This window comes from Oncorhynchus nerka, linkage group LG25 (assembly GCF_034236695.1).
Source record: "Oncorhynchus nerka isolate Pitt River linkage group LG25, Oner_Uvic_2.0, whole genome shotgun sequence".
NCBI classification, from domain to species: domain Eukaryota; kingdom Metazoa; phylum Chordata; class Actinopteri; order Salmoniformes; family Salmonidae; genus Oncorhynchus; species Oncorhynchus nerka.
In genome coordinates this window covers 30779764-30799648 of record NC_088420.1, presented here as the reverse complement: position 1 = coordinate 30799648, position 19885 = coordinate 30779764, and the positions used below count along the sequence as shown (strand labels likewise).

Here is a 19885-nt window from a genome sequence, read left to right as displayed (position 1 = left end):
AACTTTAATCCTTGGAACAGGACGAGGACGTCTGTACACGGTCTCTCGTCATTGTGTTGCTCTTGCTTTCCCTCCGTGTTTTTCTCCCACTCCCTGTCCCCTCCCTCTGTCCTCAGGGAGACTAGTTCAAAACACATACTCCAGACATTTCACAACATTAGTCATCTATTTTCTATCAGTTTCTTTTAATCAGAATAATCTACAGAAATGTAATGAATTAGTATATGTGGTTAAGTATAGTAATAAACTCCTCTAAGTTAATTGTTTTGTTTACAGTAAAAGAGTCATGATTGGTGCTGTTTATTAACTGGAATGATGTTTTGCTACATTTAATTTCACCGGCAAGTTATTATATGCCTTGTAGCCATTACATAATCTTGCAATCATTCCTAAGGGAGGGCTTGAGTTTGCCAATATGTTCTACGAGATCATACAAATCATAATCATCATCATCATTAAGAGGACAGTAAAAACAAAGATGATATTTCACACATAAAGTTGTGTGTGTGTGTGTGTGTGTGTGTGTGTGTGTGTGTGTGTGTGAGAGAGAGAGAGAGAGAGAGAGAGAGAGAGAGAGAGAGAGAGCACGCAGGGGGGTTGTAGATCACAGTGTCTCAACAGTCCCAAGTATCACCAAGAGGGTGCTGCCCTTGGCCTTGATTGATATAAGGAGAGGACTAAGTTTTCAAAACATAAGCTTTACATGCAGCAAATTCTAATTTTCTAAGACATTAGGCTACTTTCATATATGCCTTTTCATGTGCCTCCCATCAAAAAATGAGCCTTGTGTAATTGCAGAGTTTCAGAAGATTTGTCTTTTTCCAAAAGTCTTATGCCTATGGAAAAAGTTATTCACGAAGTAGGCTTATGGTCCAAACAATTTACAAAGAGAGATGTAATTTGTTTTGTCTGTCTCTGGGCTAAGGAACATGAGACATGGACGCATACATAGCATGAAAGCTCTTGCTCTCTGAAGTGTTGGTGAGTTATACACTTGCGCACTAGGGATCAGTAGTGAGGAGAATTGTGAATGGGGGGAGTATTTTGGGTGTACAGTCATAAGTCGGACTCCGAGGAGCCAGGAAGTAACTCAGAACCATGCAGCGCGACTGATAAAGTCGAGAGAGCGGGCGTTTGTTGTCAGTGGACAGGGATCATACGCTTCAGGGTGAAAGGGAATTATAGCCAATTGCGAAATTGAGCCTTATCCATTGCAGTGGCAGAGACTGACCGCTCAGTAGTTCCGACTTGAGAGCAGGGAGAGATCACCACCCTGCTTACAATAAGGTAAATATTACATTAGCACATTGCTACACACCCCATCAAAAAAGACGGAAGAGAATAAAATCAGTGTTGCAAAGGTTGTTCTTTCTCACAAACAATTAATATTAACAAAAGTTTATCAGCAAAGCTTCAAGATGCCTCGGGTGGTCCCGGATCAAAGGAGCAAGTTTGAAAACGAAGAGTTCTTCAGGAAACTCAGTCGGGAGTGCGAGGCAAGTCTATTCATTGGATACATTTTATCTGGTGGCGAAACAAAGTAGCTCATAACGTGGAAATGCACGTTGCGCTGATAAAGACCCAACTCTAGCCTTTTACTGAAATATAGTGATGTTTTCCAAATATCAATATGAAAGCACTGTGGATTTTATGTGATACGTTTTTTCATATTTTAATGTCTAAATACACGTTTCAAAAAAGAGGAAGGAGACAGTTATGAAATTGTGTTTCGTTTTGGTTTGTTGTAAGTCTGTCAACTCATCTGAGTCGCGTATCACCTCAGCCCGATGCTCTGACATTTACGTTGACTGACTCATGGCTAATGTAGTTTACAATCATTTCTCATAATTTATAATTTCAAAGGACTAAATGGAGATGAATTTGAGTGAATTTTATTTGATGCCTCGGGACACTTAGACTTCATAAAAAGAAAGGTGTCTCAAATTCAAAATCTTGAACGTGAACCATGATCAATGACATTCACCGTAAAGTTTATTATTTTTAATGTGTTTTTCTTCTTCTCTGAGATGAACTTTATTGATGCATTTGCTCCTTCATATTTTCAGATAAAATACACAGGGTTCCGAGACAGACCGCACGAGGAGAGGCAAGCCAGGTTTCACACCGCTTGTAGGGACGGTCGTTCAGAAATAGTGAGTAAACCATTTCTGTTCAGCATACAACTCTTGAGATAATAACACTATAATCAGACATCATTACACTAACCTTGGGTTTATGTCAATATTTTGCGTAAATAGACAACCGGAACTAGACATTTTACATCAGCCAAAACATTACTTCCTCCTTTATTCTCTGACAAACAACACAAAAACATCCTCTTAACATTAATTTCACTAACATTACATTATACTATAATATGATTAGTTCACTGTCCAGAAATGCCATAAGCCTGTGTATCAGGTGTCCTACAGACAAGGCTATTAAGGTCTGCCTCTGTCTCAATAGTCTTTTGAGGAGAGAAACCCGACATGGCCATTTGACAATGAGTGAAGTCAGGACAGAGCTGGGCTGGCGGGCTTGCCCGTGGCTACTTAAATCGGCCCCTCTTCTCACTCCCTTTTTCAGTCGTAATATTTTCACGTTGTCTACTGTATGTGCTGTAATAAAGTAAAATGTACTATTCATTTTATGTAGGCCTAACACTTTTATTCTTAGAGTAGCCTAAAATTACACTCTTGTTGAGTCTGTTTATGGCATGAAATAATAAAGTGACAAGGTAGTATATCCAAATTCAATTCAATTTTCAGACAAACAGATTCGAAAAGATATTCACAATAATAACATTGTGACTAGGCCTACTTGTAATCACTTATTTTCTGTGATTGAAGTATTTTGAAGCATTATGGCAATTGTTTGATATGTTACTGTCACTGTCTGTCCAAACCCTACCATTCACCCGAGTGTGTCTATTTCAAAATGCAATTATTCCGACAGAGAAAGACATGAGAAATTATCCTCACTGTACCTCAGATTTTTGTAAATTAAATAGATGCAAAGGACTTTGTTAATTCAATAAGGCAGAATACACAATAGTTGTATTACTTTTATTATGAACATGTGCTATGTTCCTATAGCCTTAGCAATGACATGGTAATGACACTGTATTTTGTGTTAGTATATGTTGTGTACATTCTGCCTGTGTTGTTTTTTCCCTATATTATGTTTGAAGTAATGCTATGAAAACAATACAAAACATTGTGTCCATATTTGGAGCTCAGTTGTTTTAAATCTTTGTCTATATGCCAGTAAATTCCATGCCATCAACCAAGCACAGGGAGCCTGGAATCATTGGAAAGCCAAGTCATGTAAAAAGCCTCATTTAATAAATGATATCAAAATGAATCATAGGCCATTTGTCATTAGTGTCAGTGCAGGGTCTGCTTTTAAACTATTATCGATTTTCTTGTCCTGTCTTTCTTACTCTATTCCTCCTCTCTCTCTCTCTCACTCCATCTCCCTCTCCTTCAGTCTCTCTGTCTTTCCTAAAGTCAGTTCACTGTAGCCCAGTATTCCAACATTGTGTTGGTAAAATAGAATCAGATGTGCGTAACTCTATACTTCAAATAGAGAAAATGATGACTCTTGTGTTTTTTCCCTGTTTTTCCGAGTGTTGGGAGCCCTGGCTCCAGGCTCCAGGCACTCGTCTCTCTGATGTGAAATAGAAATGACGGGCTGCATAATTTATGCTCGGGCCCAGCGTTCTGATCCTGTTTGTATTGATTTTCCTCTAAAAGGCTTTTGTGGCGACGGGCACCAACCTCTCGCTGCAGTTCTTCCCAGCCAACTTGCACGGGGAGCAGAGGCAGACGCCCACACGAGAGTATGTGGACTTTGATCGGGAGACGGGAAAGGTAATCCTGACATCTCTCTCTTTTCTTTTCTCTCTTATTCTCTCTTCTCTTTTCTCCTCTCTCTAATCTCATCTGTTCATCTCTCTTGAGAGGTGATTTAGGTTAACCTCTTCACGATTTGTCTCTGACGTACTCATCCATGACACTCTTTTTATTTCCCTGGCATTGTGTAACCACACAATAATGATGTGTAAACAGCTTGGTATGGGCATTGAGGTATTCCTAGCATTTTTCACTCAAAATTGAGGTTGAATCTCACGACAGTTTGATTAAATGCAGGCTGTTGATTCAGAGTGATATGTTCTCTGTTTGGGATAAACTCTAGTCTTTCTGTAAGATGTTATCGCTTCACATGGCGCTAAACATCACCCTGCCGTCCACTAAAAAAACACCTTTCTCCTCAATTAAATATTTCACTGTTCCTACTTTTGTTTATTTTTTTAAACATGCCCATTTTTCTGTAATTCCAACACAATCTACCAACTCAATGAATACACGACTACAGTATGTGGTTTCTTTCAAAGCCATAGGGATGGAAGATGGTGACAATGTTCCAACCATAGAAATACAATCCTATAGTAATCATATAAATATAGTATAGTACAATATATTTCTAGTAATTATATAGTAAAGCCTTGCTACTCCTGTGATTCAGATCCTACTACAGGCGTGTTAAGGTGATACAGCCATGACACCTGATAGCCCACGGGCCTTTCTCCAGGTCCTGCCAACTCTGTTAGTGTCACCAAAGAACCGAATAAAGTGGGTCATAAATTGATTATCTGAACCATTAAACACCCCTGTCTGATCACATCCCTTCCATTTCCCAGAGAGACCTCAATAAAACTATGGAAATGCTCAATCTTTTAGCCCTGAACATTTTACTAGTCATTGTATAAATATGACCTAAAGCGATAACATTTTAGATAAAAATGATTTACCAAAAGTTTAGATATGGACTCTTAAAACTTGAATTCCCCCTTGACACCTTTGTTTTAATGGTGCAGTGTTTAGAAGGATTGTATTTTTTGTTACTGTTTTGTTTGTGTATTCATATGGTCCCCTGGAGACCTCGTAGTTGTTGCCGTACGTATGGTGTGCCAGAGGCCCCTGTTCACGGACAGTGCCTCGCTGAAATGTGCTCATTAAAAATGCATCCTTGGGAAATCGATGGACCTTTCGGCCCAAGGCTGACGGACTAATCTTTGCCCGTTAATTATTTAAAAAGGCGTGACGGGGAGTTGTCAGGCACGCCGGGCACTTTACAGATGAGGCGATGGGTGTCTGGGGCAGGGCCTGATAGTAATCCTATCCCTTGTCACCTCTAGCAGGCTCAGGGCCATGCAGCTTTAATGAGCCCTGGGCCCTCCGTCCCTCTGCCCCTCCACATCCAACATAAACCCCACGGAGCTCCCAGTCACACCAGCACTGTCACCGTACACACACACACACACGCACGCTCGCACGCACGCACGCACACACACACACACACACACACACACACACACACACACACACACACACACACACACACACACACACACTTACCCCCTCCATCAACATTTCAGTATCCAGTGAACTATCAGCACGCGTCGTATTCTCATGTTGCAACATTGGAGAACAGGGCTCAATTATTGGCTTGGATTTTTTCTCGACCCTTTCCACAATGCTGTGTAGTCATCAGGCTTCTTCATTTAGTGAGTAAATCCCTAGACAGGTGCTACTGCTCTGCTCGTTGACATGAATACTTATCTTTAGGAACTGAGGTGGAACTTATTTGGAGAACGTCTGATTTTTCTCTGGGCTACCCCCCATCCCTCCCTCTCTCCCTCTCTCTAACTCCCTGCAGACCAGTGGTGTCAGGCTGGAAGAGATGTTGCGTACGCTGCAACCTCTGCTCTTAATTACTCTGATTGTTAACCTTTTACACAAACACATCTCACACTGCCTGGCTAGGAGATGTTAATAGACTGAATGAAAACCCAAAAGAATGTCTGCAGTGAAAGTGAAAGTGTGTGCCTTGGGGTCGGAAGAGGAAATGTGAAATGTTACTGAAATACTCCAGGTCAACAGGCTGTTGCTCTATGAATTGAATCAATTGTAAAAAGTCTGAAATAAAATAGAAAATTGTAGAGGTGAGATATTGAAGTCCTATGATTTGACAAAGAATCCTGGCCAATCTGTTTTCATGAGGGAACTGTCCAGGTGTAGCCTATAGATACATCAGCCATGTCTCACTATGATCCCCCTATGCCCAGTTGAAGAGTGAGGTCCATAAAGAGCATATAGCATACAGCTCTCTCCTCACCGCCACCCAACGCCAGTCCAGAGTAACAGATGAATAGGGAACAGTTATAATAATCTTTCCATGAAAAGGGAGTGATTTTATGGGTCTTGCCGTTTTTGATTGATGGAGTCAGAACCAACCCCAGCCCAGTGTGAGCCCAGGGACTCGCTGTCTCTGTCTGTCTCCTTTCTCTGGGACCCTCTCCCTCTCTCTCACACTCTCTCTATCTTCTTGTCTCTCTCACTCTCTTTCTCACTTTCACTCGCTCTCTCTCTCTCTTCTTGTCTCTCTCACTCTCTTTCTCACTTTCACTCGCTCTCTCACTCTCTTTTTCTCTCTCTTTCACTCTCTTTCTCACTTTCACTCTCTCTTGGTCTCTCTTTAGGTCTCGATTTCTCTCTTCTGGTCACTCTCTCACTCGCTTTTTAGGTCTCTCTCTCTCATTTCTCCCTCGTGCGCGAGTGAATAAACCATTGCGTTTCTCCATCCTTCCCCCACACCCCCTCGTTCTCCTCCTCCCTCATTTGAAAACACAGGCGGTGCCAGCGGAACGGGGCCAGTTTAAACTTGGCCGCTGGCGGGGGACAGTAGTATTATCTGAGTGGGGCGGTGAGCCCTGCTCCACTGGAGCCCCCGCAGTAGAACTTAAGTACAGGCTCCGAGTGTCACTACAGGCTAATGGGAACCAGCTGTGTGGGAGGTTAATTTTAGCGGTAGCTAGCAGGGACCGGGGAGGAGCAGTTAACCCTGTCCCAGCCAGGGGCTCCCGGTAGTGGACTGCCTCGTACCGGGTCACTGGTCAGTCCCATGAATCATCCACACTGCCCTAATGGCCATGGACTCTGACTCTGAGTCCAACCTTAAATTCATTAGATTGGAGGGACAAATGATAGCTAACAGTGCCTTTAGAGAATCATCAGACAGAAATGAATACACAGCAGCATACTGTTCAAAATTCACAGAGCAGAACAGGAAGTTGTATAACTGCCACAGGAACATTGAGAGAAGGCCAGTGGAGTAGAGTCCTTAAATCAGGCCTTCTTACTGTGACAGGCAGCAGAAGTGCAGAATGTTTGAACTGCTACAGTAGCAGACAGGAGGAGAGGGATGATTCATTGTGTCTCAGTAAATTATTAATCTGCTCCAAGTGAAGTTAGCTTAGCTCAGACAAGAGCTCAGAGAGGTAGTGGGTCTCTGATGAAGATCCTCCATTGGTGCTTTGTTGTAATGGAACTCCATGGATACTGATGACTCACCATGGGATTGAAGAATATATTTGTCAAGAACCTCTACACAGAGTACAGTGAGTACCTGGACTGAAGTCCTGCCCGTTTGATGTAATAGGGTTTTTACTCTAACAGAGAGTTAAGGCAATACAGACTCTTATACAGTGGCTATTTTAGCATGTACATCCTGGTGGGGTAAACAGAAACTAAAATTGGGGTATGCCTGCCAGAAAAGCCACTACACAACACAGCACAGCACAACACTAAACAATACATTAATTGCACTATAACGGTGACAAATGGTGCCCACAAACTGTTAGGGCCTACATAAAGCTGTCCTGACAGCAGTCCCAACACCTTACCACTGCTGCACCTGGCTATCAGTGGAGCCTTGTCTGGCAGCGAAACAGTTCATTCAGCTTCATTTACTGCCTTTAAAAATCATGGCTGATATGGTTGATCCTCTTAAGGATCGGACCCTTTTTTTCAATTTTCATCTAATATAACATACCCAAATGTAGGAACCCAAACTATGCTACATTTAATCTCTGGAACCCTCAGAATGAAAAATCAGAGCAAGATTACTGAATGTAAGTACATTATTTACCTTCAGAGGTGAATGTATCAAACCAGTTGCCGTGATACAAGTTTGCTGTTGTTGTGCACTCTCCTCAAACAATAGCATGGTATTTTTTTCACTGTAATAGCTACTGTAAATTGGACAGTGCAGTTAGATTAACAATAATTTAAGCTTTCTGTCCATATAAGACATGTCTATGTCCTGGAAAGTTTGCTGTTATTTACAACGTCATTCTAGTCACCTTACCGCACGTTAGCAACAACTGTCCCGGTATAGGGACACCTTTGATCCTTAAGAGGTTTTAAACAAATGTGGTTTCTACGGACAATTGAGATGTACAAACTATGGCATAAAGGAACGACAAGTGGATAAGAGGCCATCCGTAATTTTGATTAAGACATTAATGAGCGAGCTAGGATGGACGTAGTCAATATAACTATTTGTTCAGCACTTTTGAAACGTACAGCGAAAGAATTCAGAACATGGGCTGTTCTTACAGTGTTCTCACTGTACGCCAAGTCAGAACCGTAGGATAAATAAAGGGTGCATATAAGCAGACAATGAAAGCTCTTACAATATTCAATGATTACATTTCTCTAAAGCAGGTTATAGGCTACATGTGCACCACCAAGTCAGAACAGTAGGTGAAATTAGGAGGGGAAACGGGACCAAATTATTAGGGTGAGGCACATGGGCTACTAACAGCTTACTACACAACATACACTTAGTATTACTTTCTTAGCTACAGTATACATATCTCCCTGTAATATTACATAATTTATGCAGCATACAAGACATTTTGGACTCACCTTGTTGTGCTGTGCTCACTTGAACAGGAAGGTGGCGCGGTGGTCCTACGTGTGCAAATTTTATCATCAAACTTTGTCATCAACGTCTGGCATTCTCTGCATTTATGTTGCTTTCAAGACAACTGGGAACTCTGGAAAAAAACAAGGTCGAATCATGATGATGTCAGTGATCTTCAGGTCATAGCTCTAGAAAGAGGCCCGAGTTCCCGACTTACAATTCCGAGTTCTGCCCCTCCTGCCCTGAAATACGGGTCGCCACTGCTCTTATATATGAACACTCCTCAACTTTAACTCAATCTTGTTGAAATTGGAGACTTTTAGGGTTTTGGAGCGGGGTTCAGCTGTAAGGGTTTAAGAGATCTGGTGTTTGGCCTCTTCTCCATATTCCCCTCTCTCCCGCTCCCCCTCTGCTCTGTTCATCTGTAGAGCTTGTGTGTGGTTTCCTTTTATGCAAAGCAAAAATTGGGTCCATCCAGAAGCCATGCCAGAAGGTTGGGTTTGCCCACTGATTGGGGGAGAGCTCCTGATATAGTCCCCTTGTTACAGACCCTCCAGAGTGTGCTGCTACTCTATTATATTGTGTTAAGAGCTAAAAGCACAAATACATGAAGAAAGTCATAGAATGACTCCTAAACCTTTCAGCTACAGCCTGGTAAACCTTTCAGCTACAGCCTGGTAAACCTTTCAGCTACAGCCTGGTAAACCTTTCAGCTACAGCCTGGTAAACCTTTCAGCTACAGCCTGGTAAACCTTTCAGCTACAGCCTGGTAAATCTTTCAGCTACAGCTTTGTAAACCTTTCAGCTACTGCCTGGTAAATGTGAAAGTCACTTTGGTATTACAGCAGTAATGCATAGTGGGATTGTGTAGGTGTGTTGTTGACTGACATGGGGCCAGAACAGAGAGAGAGAGAGATAGAGAGAGAGAGAGAGCGAGAGAGAGAGAGAGAGACCGAGAGACCTTAACGTGGAGCCATACCGGGGCAGCAGACTATAAATCTTCGGCCTGTCTCTGGATGTAAGAATGTTCGCTCGGGGCAGATAGCACAGGGAAGATTCACAGTAAATGAATCCATTATGAAAGGGACTTCAGTCAGAGGCGTCACCACAGGAATTGGAGTTTTAATAGTTTGGTGTTAAAGCTTGTTCCCAAGACCAGCCAGTGTGTTTGTGTGTCTGTGTATTGTGTATGTATGTATGTATGTATGTATGTATGTATGTATGTATGTATGTATGTATGTATGTATGTATGTATGTATGTATGTATGTATGTATGTATGTATGTATGTATGTATGTATGTATGTATGTATGTATGTATGTATGTATGTATGTGTTTAGCACTAAACTTACGGAGCCAATCTCCATATTAATGACGGGTCATGTACCACAAAACATGGTCTTGAGCTTTATGGCGCCAGATTGACAGTTAACCTTGTTACAGAGCCAGAAAGGGGGGAATAGCTTGACAGTTAACCCTGTTACAGAGCCAGAAAGGGGGAACAGCTTGACAGTTAACCTTGTTACAGAGCCAGAAAGGGGGGAACAGCTTGACAGTTAACCCTGTTACAGAGCCAAAGAGGGGGGAACAGCTTGACAGTTAACCCTGTTACAGAGCCAGAAAGGGGGGAACAGCTTGACAGTTAACCTTGTTACAGAGCCAGAAAGGGGGGAACAGCTTGACAGTTAACCCTGTTACAGAGCCAAAGAGGGGGGAACAGCTTGACAGTTAACCCTGTTACAGAGTCAGAGAGGGGGACAGCTTGACAGTTAACCCTGTTACAGAGCCAGAGAGGGGGGAACAGCTTGACAGTTAACCCTGTTACAGAGCCAGAGAGGGGGACAGCTTGACAGTTAACCCTGTTAGAGCCAGAGCCAGAGTTAACCCTGTTACAGAGGAGAACAGCTTGACAGTTAACCCTGTTACAGAGCCAGAGAGGGGGACAGCTTGACAGTTAACCCTGTTACAGAGCCAGAGAGGGGGGAACAGCTTGACAGTTAACCCTGTTACAGAGCCAGAGAGGGGGGACAGCTTGACAGTTAACCCTGTTACAGAGCCAGAGAGGGGGAACAGCTTGACAGTTAACCCTGTTACAGAGCCAGAGAGGGGGAACAGCTTGACAGTTAACCCTGTTACAGAGCCAGAGAGGGGGGAACAGCTTGACAGTTAACCCTGTTACAGAGCCAGAGAGGGGGAACAGCTTGACAGTTAACCCTGTTACAGAGACAGAAAGGGGGAACAGCTTGACAGTTAACCCTGTTACAGAGCCAGAGAGGGGGGAACAGCTTGACAGTTAACCCTGTTACAGAGCCAGCTTGAGTTAACCCTGGGGGAGCAGCTTGACAGTTAACCCTGTTACAGAGCCAGAGAGGGGGAACAGCTTGACAGTTAAGCCTGTTACAGAGCCAGAGAGGGGGAACAGCTTGACAGTTAACCCTGTTACAGAGCCAGAGAGGGGGACAGCTTGACAGTTAACCCTGTTACAGAGCCAGAGAGTTACAGGGGGACAGCTTGACAGTTAACCCTGTTACAGAGCCAGAGAGGGGGAACAGCTTGACAGTTAACCCTGTTACAGAGCCAGAGAGGGGGAACAGCTTGAGTTAACCCTGTTACAGGGAAGGGGGGAACAGCTTGACAGTTAACCCTGTTACAGAGCCAGAGAGGGGGGAACAGCTTGACAGTTAACCCTGTTACAGAGCCAGAGAGGGGGGACAGCTTGACAGTTAACCCTGTTACAGAGCCAGAGAGGGGGAACAGCTTGACAGTTAACCCTGTTACAGAGCCAGAGAGGGGGGGAACAGCTTGACAGTTAACCCTGTTACAGAGCCAGAGAGGGGGGAACAGAGCCAGAGAGGGGGGAACAGCTTGACAGTTAACCCTGTTACAGAGCAGGAGAGGGGGGAACAGCTTGACAGTTAACCCTGTTACAGAGCCAGAGAGGGGGAACAGCTTGACAGTTAACCCTGTTACAGAGCCAGAAAGGGGGAACAGCTTGACAGTTAACCCTGTTACAGAGCCAGAGAGGGGGAACAGCTTGACAGTTAACCCTGTTACAGAGCCAGAGAGGGGGGAACAGCTTGACAGTTAACCCTGTTACAGAGCCAGAGAGGGGGGAACAGCTTGACAGTTAACCCTGTTACAGAGACAGAAAGGGGGAACAGCTTGACAGTTAACCCTGTTACAGACTCAGAGAGGGGGGAACAGCTTGACAGTTAACCCTGTTACAGAGCCAGAGAGGGGGAACAGCTTGACAGTTAACCCTGTTACAGAGCCAGAGAGGGGGAACAGCTTGACAGTTAACCTGTTACAGAGCCAGAACCAGAGAGGGAACAGACAGGGGGGGGGGACAGCTTGACAGTTAACCCTGTTACCGAGCCAGAGAGGGGGACAGCTTGACAGTTAACCCTGTTACAGAGCCAGAGAGGGGGGACAGCTTGACAGTTAACCTGTTACAGAGCCAGAGAGGGGGAACAGCTTGACAGTTAACCTGTTACAGAGCCAGAGAGGGGGGAAACAGCTTGACAGTTAACCCTGTTACAGAGCCAGAGAGGGGGACAGCTTGACAGTTAACCCTGTTACAGAGCCAGAGAGGGGGACAGCTTGACAGTTAACCCTGTTACAGAGCCAGAGAGGGGGAACAGCTTGACAGTTAACCCTGTTACAGAGCCAGAGAGGGGGAACAGCTTGAGCCAGTTAACCTGACAGTTAACCCTGTTAGAGCCAGAGAGGGGGACAGCTTGACAGTTAACCCTGTTACAGAGCCAGAGAGGGGGAACAGCTTGACAGTTAACCCTGTTACAGAGCCAGAGAGGGGGAACAGCTTGACAGTTAACCCTGTTACAGAGCCAGAGAGGGGGACAGCTTGACAGTTAACCCTGTTACAGAGCCAGAGAGGGGGGGAACAGCTTGACAGTTAACCCTGTTACAGAGCCAGAGAGGGGGAACAGCTTGACAGTTAACCCTGTTACAGAGCCAGAAAGGGGGAACAGCTTGACAGTTAACCCTGTTACAGAGCCAGACAGCTTGACAGTTAACCCTGTTACAGAGCCAGAGAGGGGGAACAGCTTGACAGTTAACCCTGTTACAGAGCCAGAGAGGGGGAACAGCTTGACAGTTAACCCTGTTACAGAGCCAGAGAGGGGGAACAGCTTGGGTTAACCCTGTTACAGAGCAGAGAGGGGGAACTTGACAGTTAACCCTGTTACAGAGCCAGAGAGGGGGAACAGCTTGACAGTTAACCCTGTTACAGAGCCAGAGAGGGGGAACAGCTTGACAGTTAACCCTGTTACAGAGCCAGAGAGGGGGGAACAGCTTGACAGTTAACCCTGTTACAGAGCCAGAGAGGGGGACAGCTTGACAGTTAACCCTGTTACAGAGCCAGAGAGGGGGAACAGCTTGACAGTTAACCCTGTTACAGAGCCAGTTAACCCTGTTACAGAGCCAGAGGGGGGAACAGCTTGACAGTTAACCCTGTTACAGAGCCAGAGAGGGGGAACAGCTTGACAGTTAACCCTGTTACAGAGCCAGAGAGGGGGAACAGCTTGACAGTTAACCCTGTTACAGAGCCAGAGAGGGGGAACAGCTTGACAGTTAACCCTGTTACAGAGCCAGAGAGGGGGAACAGCTTGACAGTTAACCCTGTTACAGAGCCAGAGAGGGGGAACAGCTTGACAGTTAACCCTGTTACAGAGCCAGAGAGGGGGAACAGCTTGACAGTTAACCCTGTTACAGAGCCAGAGAGGGGGACAGCTTGACAGTTAACCCTGTTACAGAGCCAGAGAGGGGTTAACCCTGTTAACAGCTTGACAGTTAACCCTGTTACAGAGCCAGAGAGGGGGAACAGCTTGACAGTTAACCCTGTTACAGAGCCAGACAGTTAGGGGGAAGAGAGGGGGGAACAGCTTGACAGTTAACCCTGTTACCGAGCCAGAGAGGGGGACAGCTTGACAGTTAACCCTGTTACAGAGCCAGAGAGGGGGGGACAGCTTGACAGTTAACCCTGTTACAGAGCCAGAGAGGGGGGACAGCTTGACAGTTAACCCTGTTACAGAGCCAGAGAGGGGGGACAGCTTGACAGTTAACCCTGTTACAGAGCCAAAGAGGGGGGAACAGCTTGACAGTTAACCCTGTTACAGAGTCAGAGAGGGGGACAGCTTGACAGTTAACCCTGTTACAGAGCCAGAGAGGGGGGAACAGCTTGACAGTTAACCCTGTTACAGAGCCAGAGAGGGGGTGACAGCTTGACAGTTAACCCTGTTACAGAGCCAGAGAGGGGGTAACAGCTTGACAGTTAACCCTGTTACCGAGCCAGAGAGGGGGGACAGCTTGACAGTTAACCCTGTTACAGAGCCAGAGAGGGGGGGACAGCTTGACAGTTAACCCTGTTACAGAGCCAGAGAGGGGGGACAGCTTGACAGTTAACCCTGTTACAGAGCCAAAGAGGGGGAACAGCTTGACAGTTAACCCTGTTACAGAGCCAGAAAGGGGGAACAGCTTGACAGTTAACCCTGTTACAGAGCCAGAAAGGGGGAACAGCTTGACAGTTAACCCTGTTACAGAGCCAAAGAGGGGGGAACAGCTTGACAGTTAACCCTGTTACAGAGCCAGAGAGGGGGACAGCTTGACAGTTAACCCTGTTACAGAGCCAGAGAGGGGGAACAGCTTGACAGTTAACCCTGTTACAGAGAAGCCAGAGAGGGGGGACAGCTTGACAGTTAACCCTGTTACAGAGCCAGAGAGGGGGAACAGCTTGACAGTTAACCCTGTTACAGAGCCAGAGAGGGGGACAGCTTGACAGTTAACCCTGTTACAGAGCCAGAGAGGGGGGACAGCTTGACAGTTAACCCTGTTACAGAGCCAGAGAGGGGGACAGCTTGACAGTTAACCCTGTTACAGAGCCAGAGAGAGGGGGAACAGCTTGACAGTTAACCCTGTTACAGAGCCAGAGAGGGGGAACAGCTTGACAGTTAACCCTGTTACAGAGCCAGAGAGGGGGAACAGCTTGACAGTTAACCCTGTTACAGAGCCAGAGAGGGGGAACAGCTTGACAGTTAACCCTGTTACAGAGCCAGAGAGGGGGGAACAGCTTGACAGTTAAGCCTGTTACAGAGCCAGAGAGGGGGGAACAGCTTGACAGTTAACCCTGTTACCGAGCCAGAGAGGGGGGACAGCTTGACAGTTAACCCTGTTACAGAGCCAGAGAGGGGGGACAGCTTGACAGTTAACCCTGTTACAGAGCCAGAGAGGGGGGAACAGCTTAACAGTTAACCCTGTTACAGAGCCAGAGAGGGGGGACAGCTTGACAGTTAACCATGTTACAGAGCCAGAGAGGGGGGAACAGCTTGACAGTTAACCCTGTTACAGAGCCAGAGAGGGGGGACAGCTTGACAGTTAACCCTGTTACAGAGCCAGAGAGAGGGGACAGCTTGACAGTTAACCCTGTTACAGAGTCAGAGAGGGGGGAACAGCTTGACAGTTAACCTTGTTACAGAGCCAGAGAGGGGGGACAGCTTGACAGTTAACCCTGTTACAGAGCCAGAGAGGGGGGAACAGCTTGACAGTTAACCCTGTTACAGAGCCAGAGAGGGGGGACAGCTCGCTGCTGCTGCTGGTGGTTATTGAAGGGGAAAAAATGAGGAGCAGATGTATCTCTCCCATCTTCAGCCCCAACATGAAGCAGGGTGTGGTGTTTGGGAGGGGCTCTGAATTATCTCACAGAGCCACACAAATGCACATTAGTTGGTTGCTAAGTGTAAAGGTTATGAACTTAATGTCATAAAGCTACTGTAGTTACTCCATATTTAGGTAATGTAGTTTATACTCAAGTCTAGCTGAATTGAACCTGGTAGTAATGTGTGTATAATGGGGGAGGGGGTAGGGAGGCATCAGCCCTCACTCCTGACACTGATGAGGAGAGAGGCGACTGGGCTAAGGCCAGGGTGGAGGGAGGATGATGGACGAGCATTTCTGTGAGGAGCGCAGTGGTCGGGCTCGTTTTGCGGTGGGGGCTGTTGTTTCCATCTCCCTCAAACGGAAGCCGCTCCACTGGCAGATGACTTGTCAATGACATCATCAAAGTGAGCCCACTAATTGATTCATGCTGCTCTGTCATGCCCATTGTTCACTGAGCCTTCCTCGTGTTTCTCTCATCTGATGTTGATTGTTTGATGTTTGTTAAAAAGAGGGGTTCTTTGTGTCCTTGGCTATGCCATGTCCTTTTGTTGATTTTTTTAATAACAGAAATGCTCCTCTTTTGACTGCATGTTGGGACAGAACTGTCTCTGCTGGGGAAAGAGAAGCTTTGTTTTTCCCAGCACTAGTCAATCATACTCCTGCCTCTATTTTTGCCATAGGGTTTTCATTATAGCTCCCAGCTCAAATTTCCACTTCCTTTATCCCAGGCCTCAGATCAATGACCACTCCCACGCTTTATTGTGGGGTACAAATATACTAAATGTCACATGGCTTCCTGAAAATTTTCATCTTACAGTAAAATGAAACAGTGGAGCTCTGGTTGGGCCCCCAAGTGGCGCAGCGGTCTAAGGCACTGTTTCTCAGTGCTAGAAGCGTCACTACAGACCTGGTTTGATTCCAGGCTGTATCACAACCGGGAGTCCCATAGGGCGGCGCACAATTGGCCCAGTGTCGTCCGGGTTAGGGCTTCTCCGGGGTAGGGCATCATTGTAAATAAGAATTTGTTCTCAACGGACTTTCCTAGTTAAATAAAGGTTAATAAAATATATAATAATACAAAAATACAAATACTACTTTCTAAGGATAAATGTGACATTTCCCTATGATTTACGGTTCTGCTACCTACAGTAGCAGTGTTAATTTCACAATGAAATGAGAGAGTGTGTTCACTCATAACTGGAGAAAGAGTCTTTCTGCACCAGGAAGTAGTTTTTTTCAACACTTCTAAATGAGCTCATATTTTATTAACAATGTGAAACTGATAAAAACTGAGGGCTGTTAATGTGCAACAAACAGCCTCTCATCCCATTAAGCTGTTTGAGACATCATCGGTCCATACAGACCCCATTGGGTCTTCAAACATCTATCTCTCAGTCTGAGGGTTAGCTAATAGCGATTGTTACTAGACTTCTTGATTTAGTTTGTTTTCTTTATGCAGACATCACTCTTTTCCACCAGGAGTGCTGACATTGCAGGTGGAGGTGTTGCAGTTGACCACTCTCACCCCTTCCTCTCCTTCTCTCTCTCCTCCTGCCGATTAAAACATTTAATTTAATTTGTTTTCCCTTCACCTTGCCCTCCAGTGTAATAAACATTCCATGATGCTGGTGAATTACTCAACTGATTCTGATTCATGGGAGTTTGGAACATGGGGACTTGTTGTAAATCACCTAACAGGATGGTGATGTTGCATCTGAGCAGATCACTTATTCACCATTTCATGAAGGGATTAAATATGAATTACACTAAATTGTTCCTCCGTAAATGTAATGGATGGATAGCCCAGATGAGTAGGTGAAAGACTTCAGTGTCTATGTTTGTACTGAAGTAAGTCTGAGACTCCCCACCCTCCCTACATCCCACTGAGTGGGAGCAGTCAGTCAGCGTTGTCTAGGAGGGAGGAGAGGGAAGCATCCTGCTTGGGGATTTGATTCTCCAGGACTGTCAGGACACAGGTGAGAAATACAGCGTGTATGTGCCGACTGCATTCCTGATCACTATTCCAGGAACTATGTTCTCTCCAGGCCGCAGGGGGGGACAAGGGTGGTTACCTGGCCTGGAGGGCCGTCTCTTTGCCTCCAACCTGACTGTGATGGGTGCCTGAGTGGGAGGGGCCAAGGGCCCACCTACAACCCAGTATTTCCTGTACAGAGAGGGAAAATGGCAGATGTGAAACTGGACTTGGGTCCAAGTATAGCTAGAGTGCCTGAGAATTCAAGTCCCTTAAGATGCTCTTGGCAAGCCTGCCGATTCTTTATTTTGTCTATCCTCACCTCTTCCCATGAAAACCGAGCCATTACTTTCTTTTGAAATGAAAATATTCTTCTTGTGTATTTCTAACCAGTATATTATTAATTTGTTCATTTATTGTTGTAAATGTAGTTAATTGATTACTTTTAGATTATAACGATTCCATATTCAAAATATATGTTTATATTAGTGTCTGTGACTATCTGATGTGACTTCTCAGAGTCCTCTGGGGTTTTGTAGACTCCCCTGCAGCCTCTGCAGTATGTCCCAGCAGCCCCTGCAGTATGTCCCTGCTCTCCCATTCTCCTGTGGTTAGAAACTTCATCCAAATACTGGATTTGCCTTTGCATGATATTTACTTAAGTTAAACAGCCATCTGTAAAAACAGAGAAATGGATATCCTTTGTATGGTGTTCATGTGAGAAATTATTTGACATGGTGTCCCCAACTACCCTATTCCTTAATCCCAATAAAAGTAGAAATGATTTCCATCAAGTGGCATCACAACCAATCTGATTTATAATCTGACTGACAAAGTGACACAGACCAACTTTTTCTTATCACTAAGACTGGGTTGGTCTTTATTACATTTTATCACTTTTTTTTAAATATAATTGATAAAGTAGAGCTATATCACTGGTTGGATTGGCAAGCTAGAAGCAATCAGAGACATTTGTATTACTTTTACAATCAAATTGGGAAAATGACCTAATAGAGGAAGCTTTATTGAATGAGTCAGTGTTACTGCATAACATAATCAGGCTTTAGCAGGCCCCGTTCGTCTCTGATTAGGAACATATATCAGAGGAATAGTCTGTCTGCCAGTCTGCCAGTCAGTCAGTCAGTCAGTCAGCCTGTCTGTCTGTCTGTCTGTCTGTCTGTCTGTCTGTCTGTCTGTCTGTCTGTTCTGCGCTGGCATGGTGTCAGGTGAATGCAGGGCAGTTAGGGGCTATAACTGGGTTTTGGGGTGGGGTCAGTTAGGGGGGCTATAACTGGGTTTTGGGGTGGGGTCAGTTAGGGGCTATAACTGGGTTTGAGGGGGGGCAGTTAGGGCTATAACTGGGTTTTGGGGTGGGGTCAGTTAGGGGCTATAACTGGGTTTTGGGGTGGGGTCAGTTAGGGGCTATAACTGGGTTTTGGGGGTGGGGTCAGTTAGGGGGCTATAACTGGGTTTGAGGGGGGGGGTCAGTTAGGGGACTATAACCGGGGTGTCGTGACTCGGTGGTTAGGGGTAATTTTAGGGCTTGGACAGACAAGGGGCAGGAGAATGGGTGAGATGTGGATATACTGGAAAAACAGCTCAGCACTGGCTAGGATTGCAGGATTGCAGGATTGCACACACTGCTCCCGTAAGGGAATTGTGCTGACTCAACTCCCAGGAACTTCCTGCTTCTCCATATCTAGCTGAGCAGACGGAAGGGAACAGATAAAGATACTGGAATAGAGGGATGGAGGGAGAGGTGTAGAAAGAGGCTGGTGGTTGGGTAGCCAGGTTGAGAAGCAGCTGTAGATCTGTTGTTCTAGACAATGAGTGTCAGTCAGCACAGTCTAGTAGGGTCCCTCCCTCCCACACCAGGAGTCCCTAGCCGGCCCCTCTGGGTCCTCGTCTGTAGGGGGGCAGGCTGATGGCTTGGGCCTGGAGGGGCCTTACTCACGAACTCTTACACTGTACACATTCACACACCAGTTATCACAGGGGCAGAGGTGACGTCACTCACACTGTGTAGTATGGCATTACAGCCTATATGTATGGGTTTTCTATTCTCTAGTTACCATCGCCAGTATTAGTGTGTGGGCACTTCTACCTATTCAAGACCTTGCATCAGTGAGAGTTTAAGTTCATATAGGGGTTTGTGACTCCTGTTTTGCTCATTAATTAAGGCTGGCTGTGTGGGTGGGAGTTTACAGTATGTGGTGAGGAGGTGGGGGCAGGTGGCAGGGTACCAGAACTGGGCCCCAGTGTGTTTGTCACTTCCTGCCGGTTGCTAACTGGCCCAGTGGGGGTGGCTGAGTCACCAGGGGGTCACAGAGGCAGCTGTCACAGTCCAGCAAGGGGGCAAGGTGAGGGGGAAGGGGTGAGAGGGGTGCGGGGAGGCAGCTGGCATGGCTCCACAGACCTGGAGGCAAAAGGAGAGGAGAGGTGAAGGGAACAAGGGCATCTGTCTATGTGT

The 19885-nt window shown here is 45.7% G+C and overlaps 1 protein-coding gene across 6 annotated transcripts in view; it reads left to right on the top strand.

Annotated features, from left to right (window-relative positions):
• The first annotated feature begins 1048 nt into the window (after positions 1–1048).
• The window catches only part of LOC115109370 (core-binding factor subunit beta), a 36843-nt gene continuing 18006 nt past the window's right edge, over positions 1049–19885 (top strand). For 2 of the 6 annotated variants that reach the window (XM_029634194.2, XM_029634193.2), the window contains exons 1-4: positions 1050–1287; positions 1399–1496; positions 2067–2153; positions 3756–3872. In XM_029634194.2, the coding sequence (XP_029490054.1) occupies positions 1419–1496; positions 2067–2153; positions 3756–3872 (282 nt within the window). In that variant the 5' untranslated portion in view covers positions 1050–1287; positions 1399–1418. The other 4 variants (XM_029634192.2, XM_029634191.2, XM_029634190.2 and 1 more) reach the window with 4 other exon arrangements.